Raw genomic sequence first — 20,550 nt, 5'->3', positions numbered from 1 at the left:
AGCCTGCCTATTTCTAATTATAATATTTTAAAATCAAGGACTGAATGACTAACACAAAAAGAATGTACCATAGATGGCAATTTTGAATGAGTAGTATCAAAACCTACAATGTACACGTGCATTGTCACATACAAAGCTTATGTATTCTGTGACTATCACATCATTCAGGAATAGTATTAATTCTGAAAAAGACAAATATTAACAAGTTTTTGGGTTTTTTTATTTTTTGAGACAGAGTCTTACTTTGTTGCCCTTGGTAGGGTGCTGTGGTATCATTGTTCATAGCAACCACAAACTCTTGGGCTCAAGCAATCCTCTTGTCTTAGCTTCTTAAGTAGTTGGGACTACAGGTGCCCGCCACAATGCCCAGCTACTTTTAGAGATGAGGTCTCACTCTTACTCAGGCTGGTCTCAATCCCATGAGCTCAAGCAATCCACTGCCTTGGCCTCCCAAAGTGCTAGGATTTACAGGTGTGAGCCATCATGCCTGGTCCTCTATTAATAGGTTTTTAATGGAGATTTTCTATGAAGTTATTTATGAAGGTATTATATGAAAGATCTGACAATCAATTAGTTTTATTTTCCATCTGACCTGATTCTTAGACATGATTTCAGGCAAATATTCTATAGCATATTCCATTTTATTTGGATTAACTCTTATAGGAACCAGATATGTTTATTTAAATACATTTAATAAAAATCACAGTTCAAGATAATTATTTAAGGATTGTTTATTTTGTTAAACTCATTTACTATGATGAGTAAAAATGTCTCTTTTGCTGCCAGTAGTATCAAGCCTCTATACAGGTATGCATGACCACAGTTATGAAACATTGCTGGTGCAACACTCAACAAATAACCAGTCCAAATGGAACATGGAGCACTTTCTTTTCAAAAGCAGAAAGAAAGGGGACAAGGACAAATGCAAATACAATATTGAGGAACAAAGGATTATAGTTGCTACCAGTAGAACTGTAAGGTTAAAAATCTGTACTATGTTCTCTTTCCATCTCTGTCTCTTTCCACACCTCCGGGGGTTATCTTCTGGCGCTGGAGTTTTTCTGCTTCTCTTCTCCTACTCTCATGCCACGGGTTCACCGAGTTTCTGTGATGGATGAAATGTGATGAAATATGATGGATGACAGTAAAATGGGTTGGAAGGAGTCCAGGGCTGGAAGTCTGCTTCTTTTCTCTTCGCACCAACTGAACAGTTGTATGTTGCACTCGATTCCTCCCCTCCTCTTCCTGAGCCACTTAACATAACACCTTTGATAGCTGTTAACTTGTTCTATCTGGGTACTCTTTTATTCTCTGTAATTATTTAGATGACTTCCTCCGTCATAGGGGGAAAAGATGCAGAGGAAATGTAACAAAAAGGAAAATGTTTCCCAAGTTTCAGACTATATAATTAATATGTAAAATGAAGGTAAATTTTAGTGAGCAGGGGAGTAGCTTTCAGTTTTTACCCTCCTGTTTTCCTCTGTTATGAGGCAACATTGGGACCCGAGCAGGTGCTTACGACTTCTATAGACGCCTGGTTAAGATGTCAAAAGTCCCTGAGAACAAATGCTCGCAAAATATTACCCTCGGATATGTCTTTACATTTTAAGGAACATTCATAAATTTTAAGAGATATATGTTATGCTTCAAGACATGAGAGGTTTCCTTTCACATTATTTAAAGGGACCTCAGACAACTCTTTCTGGCAATGGACTTTTCTTAAACCAAGACTATCCAGGTGACCCCTGTACAGAATGGGAATCTTTGAAGGCAAGAGCCAGTCTTCTATTTCATTGTACTTTCCGTTCTTTTTCACGTACAGTCCTGTTCTTAGTAAAAGTTCTGGGATTTATCAATGTATTGATTGGTTTGCTGTAGTAAAATAGAGACTATTTATATTAGCTACCTCTTGCCTTGTAACAAATTATGCCCGAACTTAGCTGCTTAAAACAGCAAGTATTTATTATTTCGCACAGCATATGAGGGTTAGAAATCTGAGTGTCTTAGCTTGATGGTTCTGGCTCTGGGCCTCTTACGAGTTGCAACTAAGTTGTCAGCTGGGACTGCAGTGAGAAGGGCTTGACTGGGGCTGGAAGACCTGCTTTGAAGACGGCCCCCTCACCTGGCCTTTGACGGAGAACCTTGGTTTCTTACTGTGCGGGCTTCTTCACAGAGCTGCCTGAACTCTGCTCACATCCTGGCAGTGGGCTTCCCCAGAATAAGTGATCCACGAAAAAGACATAAAGAGAAAACATTGCAATGCCTTTTATGATCTAATCTCTGAAGTTGCACTCATCACTTCTACCTGATTCTATTCATGAGAAGTGAGTCACTAAGTCCCGTACACTCTCAACGGAAGGGAATTAGGCTCTACCTCTTGAAGGAGGAGTATCAGATAATTTGTGGACGTATCTTAAAATTACAACACACTAACCGTACAGAAAGGGTATTATCCTAATTCTCTTCTTGAGCTTCGTAGGCTGGGCACAACCTTAGAAAATATGTGGAAAGCTGAAGGCAGGGAAAACGAAGGTAGAGGAGCTGGGAGAAGGCACAAGAGTGTAGAAGGAGCCAGAAGGGGACACAGGGCAAAGGATGCGTGGGACCTGGAGGTGTTGTGCTCTGGTAGCTTAGGTGATCACAAGAAGGAGGCAAAAGAGGATGACCATTGGGGATGTCAGTGGGAGAGAATGAAGAAGGAAAAACTGAGTTGAAATGAGGAAAAAAATATGGTATTTTTAGGATAATTGTATGAACAAATGGATGGGCAAGAGAAAAAAGTAAAATAAAATACCCCTGGGGAAAAAGCTCTGGAACCAGTCAAAAAGTCAGATAAGCCCACTGAACTATCAAAAGGGGATTATTTTCTGAAATCTCTATTGTATAGTATCTAAGTATGACAATTTGAGGCATTTTTATAGTGATTCAGGTAGTCAATGGTGAATAGAATAAATTAGAATCTAAGAGTAATTTATGATTATTTTGAAGGAACCATCTGGAGGAAAGAAGAACAAGAATTTCTACAGGTTCATTGGTTGAATTATTTAGAAATAAGGTAATTAGCAGAGGTAAAATAATCCTATAACTACACAGTCATTGCTGGGCAATTTCTGAGCAGATTTAGGCTATGTCAAGTGGAATACACAGCATGTCCATAAAGTTCGTGTGCAATTTAAAATAGTTCAATGTCGTAAATTGTACATGAACTTTATGGACACCCTATATAATAAATATGTGACGGAACCAAGGCTAGCCAGAGTTGAAATGTCATCCTTCCTCACTCTCCTGTAAATTACTTACCTAGTAGGAAAGAGAAACTATGGAGATCATTCACTATTCTGAAATACAGATACTGAGAAATTTCGTTAGGTAACAGACATACAACACACGGAAGTGACAGGACACACATGCAAACCGGGTGGTGAGATGGATATTTTTTCATTTATGTGGGTCAGAACGATTACTCAGAGAAAGACAATATGTGCCAAGTATAAGCAGGGCATTATTTAGAAGGGCAAGAGGCAAGACTCACACAAGTAAACTGGCAACACTCTGCCAGTAAAGAATGAAGAAAGGCACTGTAGAGTTTAGAAAAGGCAGAGTAGATAGGAACAGCAGAACTTCAGAAACAACAGAGGAGAGAAGCAATTGCTGAATGGACCTACATGTATGACTGAAATCGGCAGCAGGGGTCCTCATGAAAAATGAGTATTTAAAATAAGCGAAGTTCAGGGGACATAACTAGAATGTTAAAAGGCAAGAGCATGGACTTTTAAAGAAAGTCCATAGAGGCCTCAAATGGGGATTTTTACCTTACTCTTAAGCAATAGTTATTTCACAGAAGAAGTGTGAAAGGTGATGACTTTTTTCACAAGAGTGGAAAAAATGAAAAGGCTGGCCAGAGTTGAAATTGACAAGCGATTTTTTTCACATTCGGAGGCCCACCCATTTTTGGTTTATTTTCTAACACTTTATAAAGAAAGGGTTTTCCTGTATTTCTTTTCTGGTTAGAAAAATAGTTACCTGTAGAAAAGACTGGAAAATTCAGGAAACCATAAAAGAGCATACAAAATAAATTACTTATAGTTATATAACCCAGCGGTAACTATTTTAGCACATTTTTATGCTTTGTTTTGAAAATTATGATTCAAAACTGCTTACTTTGCTCAATATTATAAAAATTTTCTTTGTTGAGAGAGCAGTAGGGGCTCATCAAGGTTCACCAAAGATGCGGAACTGGAAATGTGTACTGAGTACAGACACAGTAACTTGACAGTGGTTAGGGCGCCAGCCACATACACGGGGCCTGGGCCTGCCAAACAACAGTGACAGTTACAACAACAACAAAAATAGCCAGGCCTTGTGGTTGGGAGGCTGAGGCAAGAGAATCGCTTAAGCCCAAGAGTTTGAGGTTGCTGTGAGCTGTGATGCTATTGCACTCCACTGAGGGTGACATAATGAGACTCTGTCTCAAAAAAAAAAAAAAAAAAAAAAAAAAAAGAAGGCACAGAGGCTCTCAACTAGGACCTGAACCCTTTACTCCTCTTATAGGCATCCAGATTCCTGACTGTCCCTTTATGCAAGACTTGGCCTAGATGTTTGGGGAACCTCTTGCTCTCACTAGTGCCAACCTCAACTCCCAGGCCAGTCCTCTGAATGTTGAGTTCTGACACCTCTGGTCTCATTTGTCCTTGGTCATTGATAAAGGACCAATTGGGAGGAGCCCTGAGTGTTGCCTCAGCTCAACTGTGGTTGATTTATCTGTGCCTGGAAAGTCTGGCATTATTTGTCCTGGCTGTGCCCTAGAAAGCTGTCCTCCAGCAGAAATCCAGGCTGCTTCTCTCACATGGACCCTGCTTGTGAAACTTGGGAGGAGGGAAGGCCCAAGGACTGGTGCTGGATACTATGTGTCTATGCACTAGTTGTTGGCAAAGCCTCATTTGTAAAGGCCACTGGAGCTATATCACTAGTCTGACCCTTTAGGCAACATAAACCAAGCCCAGAAGGTGCTGGTTTAGCCTCACACCTGGGGGAAAGGTTGTATTTATTGTTTATAGTTTAATATGTTAGCCAAAAGCCAAATAAAGAGGTTAAGAAAATTTAAAAACGTTTTCTTTGTCATTAAAAATATTTTGTAAATATCCTTGAATTTAATAACTTTCAAATTTGGAAAGGGGCAGGCATACAATTAATGTTTACTAAACTTATAAAATATAAAGTAAACAACACATGTTTGAATTATTAATAGTTGAAACTGTTGACTACCTACTATGATAATAATGGCTAATACTATTTACAGTATCATAGAAACTATTCTGAGTACTTTACATAGATTATATCATTTAATAATAACTTAATAATAATTTAGTAACAGCCAAATGAGGAACCTATAATCATCATTTCCATTTTACTTAAAGAGGTTGAATATTGTGGCTCAATAAATGCCAATAAATGTGGAGCCGAATTTCTAACAAGGCAATTGACTCCCAAGTCCATCTTGCTAAATCCACACATTTTATATTGCATGCTAAGCCTGGCACTAGGAATAGAGATAAATGGCAAGAAAAGCAGAGATATTTTCTGCTCTTTCTAAGCTGTAGCACAGTGGAGAAATAGTTATTAACCAAATCATTGTAAAACTATAAACTGAAATCAGTACCCTAAAAGAAAGGGTATAGTCTGTGAGAGACAATAGGAGCTTGAATAAACATGTGAGTTGGAGAAGGCTTCCTGGAGGAGATGACAAAAACTTAGATCTGAAGAATGAGTAACAGTGAATCAGGTGAAGGAGAAAGGCACATTTCAGATAGAGAGAACAGTATGTGGGAAGGTCATGGGGCGGAGGGAACATGGACGCTCAGGAACTGGAGGAATTCACTGTGACTGGAGCTCGCTGGAGACTGGTTGGTAAGAGGCCAAAGCCAAGGCCTATAGGGAATGTGAAGGATTCTGATTTTTATTTTAAGGACAATGTAAATCTCAAAGGATTTTAGTCAGAGGTGACATAGCCAGGTTTATTTTGATGAGACCTTTCCATCCGAAATGTGCCAGATATACCGGGAGAAACCAGAGGGAACGAGGAGTAGATTTCTGGTAGACTTTTGCTAAAGCCAGGTAAGAAATGATGAATAACTTGGTCTAAGGAAGTGAAAGGGGGGGAAGGATGGAACAGACTCAAGAGGTATTTAAGAGGAAAATTTGGAAATGGTGATGGCTTAGTAAGCTTTCTATAGGGTGAAATAGAAAACACTAGAACAAGACCAAAATTTAGGAGGGCAGATCATGAGTTCAGTCTTGGGCGCAGTGAGTTTCATGTGCACTAAAGGCATCCACGTGAAGACTTTGAGTGTGCAGTTGGCTATAGATGTGGATCCAGAGGATTCAATCAGTCACAGGTACAGTAAAGTTGCCCAAGTGAAAAGAGGATGTGCTAGCCTCGGGGGAGAACTATTTCACAATTGTAAAGAATTAAGAATCAGTAAAAAATATATTATTAGTTGAGCATGTAAACTAGATTGTAATTTCCAGCAACCACTGAGGGCACACTGGAAGTTGGTAATAATGAATTTATGGTGATTTTTTTTCTGTTCTGAGGTGTGACTCTGCAAAAGCACCTGTTTGCTTGGGAGCAGAGAAAAGGAAAACTGATCTAGGGCTGACCCAAGATTATCGCTAATCATACAGATAATAGGGCTAACCCAAGATTTTATGAGACACAGGAAGTAAAAATGCAGAGGGCCAGTGGATTCAGGTATATAACATAATTTAGCATGCACTTTTTAATACAGAGAAGATTTTTTTTTTTAATTTAGGAATTTGAGAGATACATTTTATGTGTATCTTTTTACACAGGAATTTGTGGAATTTAGGAATTTGAGAGATACATTTTATGTGTAGATGTTTGTTCCTATTTTAAGTGTTTCTTTGGATAAATTCCTGTAAGTAGAATTACTCAAAAAGTAAGAATAACTTTTCAGCCTTTACATGACATCCAATTTGTTGTCGAACGGATTGCCCTAATTTTGTCTGCACTGGGCCAGAGTGTGTTCTAATTTGTATTCTTTGCATTTGACAGGCAAAAAGAATCTATTCCCCACATTCCCTTAGCTGCTGCATGCCACTAATGATTTCTTTGGTTAAACTCCATATCTCTCGCGTATATGAGTTGGTCTTCATGCTGCTTTTGCATATTCATGAACTTTGTCTAATTATCAAATCTTTGGATCATAAGTTCTTCCCTTCTCAAACTGCTAAAGATCTTATCCCATTTTATTTTGACTTCCAATAGTGTGGACAAAGTTGAGACCAAACTCTTCCAAGCACAGGGAATACAGAGGCCCCTAGGTGGAGAACACTTGGGAAGAAATCCAGTGTTAGCAGAGTGGGGAGTGAGAGAGAGAAACAAAGAAGGTGAGAAAGCAAGCTCTAAGGACTGAGGCCAACAAGATAGTGCGCAGGGGACAAGTCACGACGAGTCCATAAACCAGGGTGAGGACGACACAGTTCATTTAGAGTCTAACAGAGCCCCGTACAAGCCAGGGTGAAGACTGTGCAATTGTGAGTCAGATGAGAAACAACTGGATGGTTCTGAGGCTGGGAGTGATGATGAGATCACATGGGCTGGGTACCACTAATTGGGCAGGGTAGAAACAGTGGTCTCTTTAGTCTGCTCACTCTCAGATAGTTCAAGGGCAGAAGTGGGGTCTAGGGCAGAAGTGGGGTCTAGAGCAGACATGGGGTCTGTGAGAGGTCTGGGTCTGACCTCCCAGATCAGTTCTTTCTATGCTGTTTAAATGGAGAGGCCCGAAGAGGACTCAGAAAACACTGTCCCTTTGGCTTTAAGGGACGGGGCACTGAAAGTTGGGAAAGGCCTGGGCTTGGAGGAAGGGCTTCAGCTGCTTTCCCCTGGCCAGAAAGAGGAAGGAGAGAAAGAGAGAGAGAGAGGAAGAGAGAGAGAAGATTGATTGAGAGAGAGATAGTTTATAGCCTAGAGTTATCTGCCTCCTTCCTGGCTTGGCTCCTAGCATCCTCTCTTCAACTCCCTCTGAGGATCTTCTTTTGTAACTAATATCTGGCAGATCCTGAAGGATTATGACTCTAAGTCACTTTCTGCTCATTTTCTCTCCCCCTCATGCAGGGTGTGTGAGAGGGGGTGTTCCCGGGATAGATTTTTTGGCTTTCTTATATTCAAATGATATCATCTGCCTAATCATTCCACAATTCTGATTAGATATCAAGTTCATTTTATAATTTCTTCAATTTCCCATTGGTTACAAATATTATTCATACTCTTTTTTAGAGCTGTTGATTGAATCTATACTTTGGATGCCATAGCCCCTACCTTTAAATCTTATCCTCCTTGAAACTCAATCTTAAGTATGTTTAGAAATCCCACTTCCACTAAAGGATAACTTTGTGAGCTCTGGGGTAGCCTCAGGAGTGCAGGGTAATCGGCCGTAACCAGCTTATTGGTTCTCTTTAATTCCATGTGAAATCTCAGCCTCCTTTCCCTCCATGTATATGAAAAATGCTCTCACTAAACTAGCCTCCCTCACTACTTAGGCTGCATAAAGCAACAGAAGGACTTGTTGAATTTAAGCCCCTGAGGTCTGGGGCTTTATGGGAATACTTATAGAATTTACCAAGTCCAGAGAAGAAGGACTTTGCAAATCTTGAGTGCCCAGGGTTTCTGAGAAGATGTTCAGTTATTTATAAATTATTTATTGAACATCAGCTGTGTATTAGATACTGAATTTTGAGCTTGCTTTACACAGTCACTTAAGACATCGTTCCTAAAGGGACCAAGTCTGACAAATGAATATACTTAGATTTTTCAGCAAAGAGTATCTCAGAGTATAGGTGAAATGATTCATTTATTATACAGAACCCAATAAGAAAATAAGGAAACAAGTTTAGAGGCATGATATTTTGATGATGAACGGATGATCCAGGTGTGGTTGAGTTAAAAAGGTAGAGCTTGAGTAATAACTGAATAACTGTGAGATAAGACTCAGTTCCTCAGTATGATTGGCTTAGAAGGGGGACGATGGGGCTTACCAGGCTAAACAGGTGGAGAATAGGCCAAGGAGAACTGACTAGAATACAATGAGGGCTTTTGCATTTATCTTAGATATGAAGGGTAGCCTTGAAAAGTTTTAAGCAAGGTTGTATTATGACCAGACTTTTATTTTAAAAGACCATTTCATCAGCAAAATTTTGCTCTGAAATCACTTAGAGTATTACTGCGATGACCCACATAGGACAAAGGCCTGAGGGCTGAGATGAGCATCAGCTGGAGTGGGGAGCAGGAAGAGATTGTAAGGGGGGTGAGAGGGATGAGATGTAGGGGTGGAATGAAATTCTTTGGACATAAAGGAAACTATGATGGTTACACAGAACAATAAGCACAAGGAATACCCCTTTTCATTTCTGGAATCAGGAGTATGTACCCCATGGAATCAACACACCCCACACATTAGGGCTTTTTAATTTTTTCCTTCCAGGGAACTGGTTTACCAGCTTATCACTGAAGGCACTGAAGATAGGTCTTATTGTTTCCATTATATAGGTGAAATCTAGGCTCAGAGAAGTAATTTCCTAAATTAGTTTAACTTTAGCACCACGTGTGTTCTTGGGAGGTAAAGCATGGTGTTAATATAAGCAAATCTCTTACTTTTCTACTGAAGCGGTGGACTGCAGTTGGATTTAGATTTTCTGCATAGATTACTCTCCTGAAGTGTACATTTTCTTGCTTTCTTTATTTTCACTGTGCAAGACAGGCTATAATAAGAATATTTTAGTGTTCCTATATTTCTTTTACTTTACCATTGAACATATATAGATCATAAGATAGTCTTTGAAATCTGAAGTTTGGTGTATTTTAGAATGTTATTTTTCATTACGCTTAGTTTTCTAACAAATATAACATTTTAAAATATTTACTTCTAAGAACTAGAGTATGCCCTAGTCAAAATACCAATGTGAGGGCCAGGCATAGTGGCTCACACCTGTAATCCCAACACTTTGGGGAAGGTCAAGGCAGGAGGTCACTTGAGTCCAGGAATTCGAGAACAGCCTGGGCAACCCAGCAAGACCCCATTCTACAAAAACTACAAAAATTAGGCTGGCATGGTGGCACATGTCTGTAGTCCCAGCTATGGTGAAGGCTGAGACAAGAGGATGACTTGAGCCCAGAAGTCTGAGGTTACTGTGCATTGTACTCTAGTCTGGAGAACAGAGAGGGACCTTGTCTCAAAGAACCCCAAACTAATATGAATTATAAATCCTAAGTAAAGTAATTTTAATACAATGTTATTAAAGATGTAGCTTCAGAGGTGAAGTTCATTATTTGGTTGTGCAATAATTTTTTTTTTTTAAGTTTCAGAATATGAAGCTGAGGGAGTTCTACTGTGAGGGAAACCCACTGTTCCTGAAAGAGCCATTTTCCACTGAGTACGAGGAGGATGATGTCTGGAGTCTACAGGTGAGGGCTGACTTCATTCACATACTTCATTCACTTATTAAGCACCCAAATGATAAATGTAGCTCTAGTCCATTTGCCATGTAGCTCCTCCACTTAATCCTTTTGACTTCCTTACATAATCCAGTGTCACCCTATCAGATTTCCAGAATGACTTAATTCAGAGAAATGGTAATATTTGGGAGGATGAAAAGAAAAGAGAGAAATTTATTTTATCTGTCAAGTATTTTTTTCAGCATTGTCTAACTATGTATTTGGTTTGCTCTTAGGGAGGGGTTTCACTTCTGCCATCCTCTTTTTGTTAATCTCCCTCCCTAGTGGATAAGGGACTATAATACAGAAATCCTGTTTGCTGTGGTGCAAGAAGTTAATGGTATGAAAGGAAGAAATAGCAAAAACATTGGAGGGCTCTGTGGGTAATAAACAAGCCAAAGCTTGCTGAAAGATTGCAGATCTTCCCACAGTTGACTGTGATTCTGCGCCATGAAAATGGATTTCCCAGTTCCACTTTGGTGCATAGCTAGCTGAATGTGCAGGATTGTCATAAGACTTTCAGGATTTGTATAGGATTCAATTTTCTTGACTTCAGGGAACAATCAACCTTGTTGCTTAGTTTGTTTGAAAATATTTTTTTCCTTATTGTATAAGCACCAGATGTTTACTACAGAAAACTCGAAAACGGATGAGCAAAGAAAGAAATAAAAACCTGCTGTAATATGCTGAAGAATGTTATCTTTTAAAATTTGACTAGCTCTTTTCAAGTATATCTCCGTCCAAGAGACTATTTCCACAAGTAACATTATGTTCTACTTTTGTGTAAAAAATTTGTGTATTTGAAATTTGTTGTAAATAACTGAATGTGGTATTTAATTTTTATAAATTCCTTATAGCCTATGTTTTTCTCCTTGCATGTATTATTTCAGGTTAATAGTAGTAGCTGATACTTCCTTTAAACTTACTATGGGCAAGGCTCTGTTCTAAGGACTTAAGAGGAATGAACTACTTAAGTCATCAAATAATCCTGAAAAGATAGGCATATTATTATTCCCTCTTAATACACAAAAAACTGAGACCCAGAGAAGTAAGATATTGTCCAAGGTCACAGAGCTATTAAGTATTGGGATAAGGTGGCTCAAACTGAAGCAGTTGGCTGCATTATTGGCTCAAAAAGGGCAGTTAGAAAGGTGTGTGGGGGCACAAAACAGGATAGTTGTGGGCTGGAACAGGTTCTGGCTGGTGGAGGAGACAGAATGAACAATTAACCCAATGTGGTTTCAGTCTTACAGAGAGCTCTCAAAGGTATGAACCTTGCCCTGTGCTAGGACCAAGCTCTAAGTGAGAGAGCAATATTTTTGTCACCAAAGGTCCAGGAGCATAAGAGTTAGTTTTTAATATGTATTTAGTAGATACATAACTATTTTTATAGTTAACTATAAAAATAACTATAACTGGGAGGCACCTGTGTCTTAGTGAGTAGGGTGCCGGCCCCATATACCAAGAGTGGTGAGTTCAAACCCAGCCCCAGCCAAACTGCAACAAAAAAATAGCGGGGCATTGTGGTGGGCTACTTGGGAGGCTGAGGCACGAGAATCACCTAAGCCCAAGAGCTGGAGGTTGCTGTGAGCTGTGACACCCCAGCACTCTACCCAGGGTGACAAAGTGAGACTCTATCTCTAAAATAAATAAATAGCTACAACTATTTTTGTTTGCAAATTTGTATATTTTTAAACTTATCTCTAAGAATTTTTTCTTAGAATGGTGACAAATTGACTATTTGTACTTATAATAAAAGTCATTTGTATCAGATGTTTGGTCAATGTTGCTGATTAAACTACTTTGGGCATCAAACAATTATAGGGCTTTGATACAGGCTATGTCTTAGTAAAGATTTTTAAAAACTTCGCTTCTTAGCTGGGTGTCGTGGCGGGTGCCTATAGTCCCAGCTACTTGGGAGGCTGAGGCAAGAGAATCACTCTTGAGCTCAAGAGTTTGAGGTTGCTATGACCTATGACACCACAGCACTCTACTGAGGGTAACCAAATGAGACTCTGTCTCAAAAAAAAAAAAAAGAGTTAAAAAAACAAAAATATAAATAAAAAATTTGTTTCTTCTCAGAGATTTATGAACTATAATTTAATGCCAATAACAACAAAATAATATAAATTATTAACCAAAATGGATCACATTATTAGTTTAAGTGTCTTACCATTGTTACCTAATTTAATTCTTCAAACTCATGTGAGAGTATTGGAAAAATTCCTTTTTTACAGATGAGGTATCCAAGATCAGAGAATTTGGGTACCTGTCTGAATAGGGTCACTCAGCTAACATGGCATATGGCCAGAATTTGCATGTATATATCTATTCGACTCTGCTTAGAATCTTTGCTCTTGATGCTGTATTCTGGTGCCCATCATACCCACAGTAAGAAATGACTATATAATAGTTCCAAAGTTTATTAAACCTTCTAAGTATTCATTTTTTAAATATTTTATAGTTTTTATACTTACATATTTATAATTTTGTGTATAATTTAATGATTTAAAATAATCACAAATAAAGAAAAATAAAACGGGCGGTGCCTGTGGCTCAAAGGAGTAGGGCACCGGCCCCATATGCCAGAGGTAGCAGGTGCAAACCCAGTCCCTGGCCAAAAACTGCAAAAAAAAAAAAAAAAAAAAGAAAAGAAAAGAATACACATAAAACTCATTTCAGTTGATTCTGGATTTGAATATATATAGTTAGCTTACAAATATTCTGATAAAATAACATGTAGACTATTTTTAAAAAACCGACTTATTTACCCATATGAGCTTTTTTTTTTACTTTAAATAACACTGGAATTAGACCATCATTAAATTGTATACTCTCAAAAATCACACTGAATGTATCTACAGGAGATGTCCTAAAAGATACTATCGGTCAAGCCAATAGAATCGTATTTCATATGTACTAACATTTCCAATTAATAACTTTATATTTTAGTGGTATATGCTATTATTCCAAAGTAACACTTTGGCAGCAAGTAGGAAAGGCATATAGATTAATGGGCAATGGAAGAGTTGTCAAGAGATAGACTGAGTGTAGCAAACATGTGTGGGTCTAGAAATCATAAACAGAAAAAGTGATCTGTGTGAGCCTATCTACGGGGCTGCTGTATTTCAGTAAATTCTTCTACTATCTCCTATGTTGAGGAGGAAATCCTTCCCTGTAAGTTTTCTGCAGCTTTGTAGTGAGACCTAGCCCCTGAATTCACATAACTGAGAGCTTGCCTGTAAAATCAGCTTTTCACTCAGAATCACACACTGTTCTCTGCTTAAGTGGTTGGAGAAAGGGTGATGGTCAACACCTGATTTAGGAGCGCTGGTAATGTTAGGGTTAAGTCATGACCTCAGGCATGTAACCAGCCAGGAGAATGAGCTGAAGTGGGTAGGAGGTGGGTACATGCTTTATCAAGCATGTAAAGAGCCCAGGCTGTGTGTTGTATGAAGACAGCTTTCCCAGCTGCTTGGTAACTGGGAGGGATAGAGTAACAGAAAACAGTGACGTGCATTTGTTGGATTCTGTTGCTATTTTAAAATTTTTTAAGATTTTAATTGTGTGGGGTGAATGAGTGAAAGATTAAGTATGTTTGTATTTCCAAAAATTCCTATCACAGCCTGATGTGAACTATTTTAATACTACAGGGAAATCTTTCCCTTTGGTCAGAAAAGGAGTCCCAAATAAACCATCCCCAAACATTAACATTTCGAGTCGTGTTTGTGTAACATTTATACAGGACTTCCATGCTAGTGGCATAAACAATGGAGACCATTTAGTGGAGTCAAGCAAATGTTTATTTTCTTTGCTTGGTCACGTATCAGAAAATTGGTCTCCCTCATGTATCAGAAAATTTAATCTTATGTATCATAAAATATATTCTTATTTTGAGATAATGATGGTTGATGGCCTAGTCAAAGGCAATTTCTATTTCCTCATCATCTCTTTTATAATTTAATATCATAATATTATTATTGGCCAAAGCCACTTTTCTAAGGGGGTCTATGTGGATAGGTTTGAATTCAGAGATTTAGTTCAGAGAAATCATTGCTTTTTACCAAATGACGTTATTCAGGTACTCAATGAGACAAGTATTTTAGACTAGTGCCTCTCACATGCAAATGTGCACATAGATTACCTGAAGACTTTGTCAGGTTGCAGAGTTTGATTCAGGAGTGTGTCTGAGAGTCTGCAATTCTAATAAGCTCCCAGGTGAAACAATCAACAAACCATAGTTTAAACAAAAGATTTAGACTTTTGTGAGTAGGACAGAATCAACTTTCGAATCCAGTTCTCAAAGTTTTGTGCTGTCTTTGCTTACTGTAGTGCAAGGTATCAAATTTGAACCTAAACTATGTATCTTTATAAAATTTGTACTGTAAATGTATTGTGGTTTGAGTTCTTACATGTAAGAGAGGTAGAAATATTATAATGTATACAACTTACTGTTCTTATATCGATGAAAACCAAATTTATTTGCAGTGTCAGTCATTTTTCAACATGATTCATTAGATACGCTGCAGAATCTTAATTTAACAGTATCTGAGGGATAAACCTAATATTTGGTCTGGTGAAATGCAAATCAATGTAATATATAGTTATTTTGAAAATAACCTTAGTTGGTTAGAAAGTGACTGCTGTGAAAAAAAAAAAGGAAAATAATATGAGTAACCATATTCTTCTTCTTCAATTTAGGAAATAACATCAAGATTTCTAATGTGTATGCTAGAAGAACAGAATCCTTATCTAATACAGGCCTTAGAGTGGTACCCACAGGTCAAGAACATAATCGCTCAGAAGAAAACATGTGTAGCATGTGGAAAGCCCATTATAACCCCATGGCTGGAATGTGTCCAATTTATTCCACCATCAAAGGTAAACAGTGCTTCTGTTTGAATAAGACCTATTCCTATCCTTTTCATTATCTAAATTAGCCAAATACCAGCTGAATTTGTACCTAAGAATGGACATAATTGCATACTGTTAATTTTGAGTTAGACAAATGTGTCTGAGATGGTCATCATCACTCATCCATTTTCATGTATGGACTCCCTCATTTATCAGAAGACATACAAAATTCTAGCAACATTTCAAGGAAGTTGAAAATTTTTAGTCAGCAAATACCTTTTGTTTATCGATCTTAATAATAAAACTAGAGAACTATGTTCTCCTTGGGAGACTTGTTCAGTAGTCTGTTGTGGAAAATTTGGTAGAGAAAAGGTGAATGTCCTGGCTCATTTATGTCATGAGAACATTCTAGCACACTGAATGTACACTGATGTGCACCCACAACACTGTGTCACCAGGAACTGTGTACCCCCGTAGTTCATATAGCCAATAGAACATGTCCTAGACCAGGAGTCAGTACAGCTTTTTTTATGTAAATGGCCAGATAATAAATATTTTATACTTTGTGGACAATGTGATCTTTGATACTACGATTTGACTCTCTTCTATAGCATGAACACAGCCCTAGACAATATATAAATAAATGTGGCCATGTTCTAAGGAAATTTCATTTGTGAATTTGAATTTCATATAATATTTGCATGTCATGAAATAATATTTCTGATCTTTTCAACCATTTAAAGATGTGAAAGCCATTCTTAGCTCTCAAGTCTGATGAAAACAGAAGGTGGGCCATATCTGGCCTGAGAAATGTGTTTTTTCTTGACCTGTTTTAGACCATCCAACATTTGTTCTCAACACCAGAATTTTCTTTCTACTTTTGGTGAACACTTGGCTGTTACCCTGGTGCTCACAGCACCCTCCAACTCTTGGGCTCAAGTGATCCTCTTGCCTCAGTTTTTCTATTTTTAGTAGCGATGGGGTCTCGCTTTTGCTCAGGCTGGTCTTGAACTCATGAGTTTAAGCAATCTACCTGCCTTGGCCTCTCAGAGTGCTTTGGGTCAGTGTTAGCACAATAGTTGGTGATAATGTTAAATAGATGTATTAAAACAGATGCAGTTCCTGCTGTTCTACAGAAAGTCACCTGGTGAAGAAGACAAATGTTTATTAATTAATGTAATTATAAATTGTGGTAAATATTATGACTTAAAAGAATGACGTATTCGTTTGCTAGGGCTGTGAAAACAAAGCACTGCCACCTGGGCAGCTTAAACAAGATAAAGTGACTGTCTCACCACCCTGGAGGTTAGAAGTCTAAAACCAGGTGTTGGCAAGGTTGGCTCTTTCTGAGGGCTTTATGGAAGAATCTGTTTCAGGCTTCTCTCCTTGGCTTGGAGATGGCTGTCTTCTCCCACATCTCTTTACATTGTCTTTCTTTTATGTACGTGTGTGTCCTTATGAGAACACCAGTTATTTCTGATTAGGGCCCACCCTAATGACCTTATTTTAACTTGACCTCCTCTGCAAAGGCCCTATTTCCAAAAGGTCACTTTCTGAGCCACTAGATGTTAGGACTTCAACAGATGAATTTCGGGGGGAGCACAATTCAACTCATAACAAGTGGTAGGAGGCTATTTGTACTAAACCTGGTGAAGCATGATGGAAACAGTGGAAGTGGAGAGAAATGGGTGAACTGGAGGTAGATCTGGGAGGAAGGAATAATAGGGCTCAGTTTTCTGGCCTACAGAACTGCAGGGATACAGATTTTTTTTCCTGAAATAAGGAAGACTAAGGGAATAGTAGGTCTGTTGAGGAGAGGAGAGCATTTTGTTTGGGACATGGGTGTAAGATTCCTGCAAAATCAGGGAGTTTGAACAACAAGAAGACATGGACTCTTACCCAGTCTGTTAGGCCTGTTGGAGGATCTAGGATGTAATGGCAGGTGTGTGTGTGTGTGTGTGTGTGTGTGTGTGTGTGTGTAGTGGAGAGCTACATATAGGACTCTAATATCCTTTCTATCTCAGTCTAAACAGATTGATGCAGGGATTGGGAACCTGAGGCCTTCTGATTTCAAGATCATTCTTTTTTTTTTTTTTTGCTTTTATTTCAGATTAATATGAGGACACAAATGATTAGATTACATTGTTTGCATTTGTTAGGTAATGTCAAATTGTAGTTGAGCCTTTCACCCAGGAGGTGAGCCATATATCCTTACACTGTGCCTGTTATGTGGGAGCACACCAATCCCCCTTTCTTCTCTCTCCCTTTCCCTCCTGCCTTCTTAAATTTAATTGTGTTTTTCTCTTGTGTGGATGTGTAGTTGTTCATCTACTGGCTTCATATTAGTATTGAGTATATTGGATTCTTTTCCATTCTTGTGATACTTGACCTAGGTGAATATTCTTCAATTCCATTCAGGTTAATACAAAAGATGTAAAGTCTCCATCTTCTCTTATGGCTGACTAGTACCCCGTGGTATACATATAGCACAGTTTAATAACCCATTCATGAGTTGATAGGCACTTGGGACTGTGAATTTAGCTACAATAAACATTCTAATGCAAATGTCCTTATGATAAAATGGTTTTTTTCCTAGGATTTTCCATACTTCTTTCCTAAGAGGCTGTCTTAATTTGCAATCCCACCAACAGTGTGAAAGTGTTCCCTTCTCTCTATAACATCTGCAGCTTTGGGACTTTGTGATGCGGGCTATTCTCATTAGGGTAAGGTGATATCTCAAGGTGGTTAAGTTTGTTCTTTTTTAAACACCAAAGAAAAGAAAGAAAAGAATCACCTTTCTCTTCATTTGTTTTGTAAAATTAGGATTTAGTCAAAAGTCTGTGTTAAGGACCAGAAAGGCCACAAGTTTGCTTAAGGGCACAGGTTCCTGACCCCAAAGGCTATTGTTAAACTCCAGCAGTCCTTTTGACAACAAAGAACCTGAGTCTGTTTACATCTGTCTTATCACTGGGCATTCACCAAATTTACCAACGGAGTTTTTAAAAACACAGGTATTCTCCTCTCAAATTACTATTCAGAATCTATTGGGCAGGGCCCTGGAAATCTACATTTTAATAAAGAGTCCCCTTGATTTTCCTGTGCAGCCAGGTCTGGAAATCTTTTCTGTCTACTTAGGGCTGTCTCAGTCCCACAGGCATGGCTGTGGTTTACTCACCTTAGTCAGCAAGACCTACTTGGGGTCCTACATATAACAAAAAGGTGAAGTCATTGGATGAATATATGAATTAATAAATTATCTTTAGTGACAGTGGTATGGATAATAGTAAAAAAAGAAAGGGAAGGTGTTGGTGAAGAAGAAGAAGGTTGGTGGTGGCATATTAGAAAATGACCCACACCACTTAATATGGCCTCTCCTTGTGATCTGAGAGAATCTTTGCTCTGTCTACTTTAGGGCACATCATAGTGTTTGCTCTCTGTCAGTCTCCTTGGAACTCATATGCTGAAAGACTTTCAGTTTATCCCATTGGGAGCAGACCCGAGGCTCCTGCACACAAGGACACCATGTTACTGAGGATCTGTGGAGCTGGGATCAGGCCTCTCCCAGCCAGTGCTTCCCCAGGGATCCTAGAGGAGCTCGTGTGGACGCTGATAGTGTAAAATACGTTGCAATACATTATCCCTCCACGTTAGTCACTGCTGTTTCACAGGTTCACATTGCTGACTTCTGGATAAGGTCATCCCTACTTATTTCAGAGCTGCTTAAAATTAGTCTGTGCTGTTCACCGATTCAGGAAGAGTTTAATATTTGGGCTACGTACTGCTACTTATAGGTATCAATCAGACTGGAATTTGGTTACTACACCATAAGCCTCTTCTATCACCTTAAAGGATTGACTAAGCCAAAAAGAAGAGATATGAAAGTTTTAAATTAGTAATAAGAAACGATTTTTTAAAAACTGACAAATAATAGTAGTGCTTGTCCACTTACATAGTGATTTTTTTTCTCTCAATACCTTTATTGGTGTTTACTGTATGCAAGGTACTGTACTAGGGTCTCCGTATCTAAAGATCAATAATTCATAGTCACTGCCATTTAGGAATTCACAGGCTGTTTATTAAAATGCAATGATACAAGCCTTATCATAAGGCATTATTTACCCACACTATGGAGTGACAGACACAGCGAACAACTACTTAGGAATCTGAAAAGAAACTTCTCTCAGGAGGTAATGTTTGAGTACACGAGTTCCTGATACTCATATTAACTTTGTGATTTGGTTTTCATTGTCATTGGTCACAGATAAGCAACATTATGTAGCTTGTTCACAAGTTTCCAATCTATCAGACGATAGAGTTAGGAGTTAGCTCACCTGACCCCTCCTGACTTCACCTTCAGGTCATTTTCTGCTGCTCTATATATAGCACATATGTTTTTATTTTGAACCTTAAAGGGAAGTGCAAACAAGTTCATTGATGACGATATAATTACTCCCAAGAGCTGCTTTTATATATTTGAAACATTGTCATGTGAAAGAGAGATGAGGCTTTTCTTCTGCAGAGTAGAACAGAGAAACTGCAGGTGTTGGTCAGATAGAGGGAAGAATTTTCTTTTAGGATTTAAAACGCAAACGCGCATGTAGGTCAACATTTGTTATCATCAAAGAAAGAGTTAGATGGAAAGATAGGAGAATAACAAGATAGAGTATTATTATTCACAGTTTCATTTTAAACATTAAGAGGAAAGTAAGAATATATTTTTATCAATTAAATGTGTCTGAACACATTTAATTTATAAAAGCAGCAGCAGTGTGGCATAAAAATATAGCATGGGTTAAAAACATCATGGTTCAAAAATAAGACCTGAATGTAGACGCTAGCTATTGGCAGAAAATGTTCAAATACTGAAGAAACGCAGGATTTCAGATGAAAAGGCACCTTGTGCGCCAAACCGAATAAACAAGAACAAATCCACACGGAGACACAGTTTGGGGAAACTGTGTTCCACCAGAGTTAAATAAGTGCGAGCTAACGATGAAACCTTAAAAGATTGATCACCTAGGAAGAAGGACAACAGACCGAAAGAAGCCTTCTAGGCAGTAATCAGTAGAAGCCCCCAAAGCATGATGTCCTCTAAGCACTAAGGGAAAATAACTCGGAATGCAGGATTATCTTCCTAGATACACTGATAGTGTCAGAAAATTGTGAGAAGAAAGATGTTGGAA

At 38.4% G+C, this 20,550-nt stretch overlaps 1 protein-coding gene across 2 annotated transcripts in view; it reads left to right on the top strand.

The window, feature by feature from the left end:
- The window catches only part of LRRC69 (leucine rich repeat containing 69), a 95,352-nt gene that overhangs the window by 66,597 nt on the left and 8,205 nt on the right, over positions 1-20,550 (top strand). For both annotated transcript variants that reach the window (XM_023517449.1, XM_003782567.2), the window contains 2 exons: positions 10,379-10,483; positions 15,215-15,394. In XM_023517449.1, the coding sequence (XP_023373217.1) occupies positions 10,379-10,483; positions 15,215-15,394 (285 nt within the window). The remainder of the gene's footprint in view (positions 1-10,378; positions 10,484-15,214; positions 15,395-20,550) is intronic.

Source organism: Otolemur garnettii, unplaced genomic scaffold (genome assembly GCF_000181295.1).
Source record: "Otolemur garnettii isolate 467f Iridium unplaced genomic scaffold, OtoGar3 scaffold00004, whole genome shotgun sequence".
In the NCBI taxonomy this organism is placed as follows: domain Eukaryota; kingdom Metazoa; phylum Chordata; class Mammalia; order Primates; family Galagidae; genus Otolemur; species Otolemur garnettii.
Note: the sequence above shows the minus strand (reverse complement) of the source record. Positions and strands in the feature narration are given on the sequence as shown.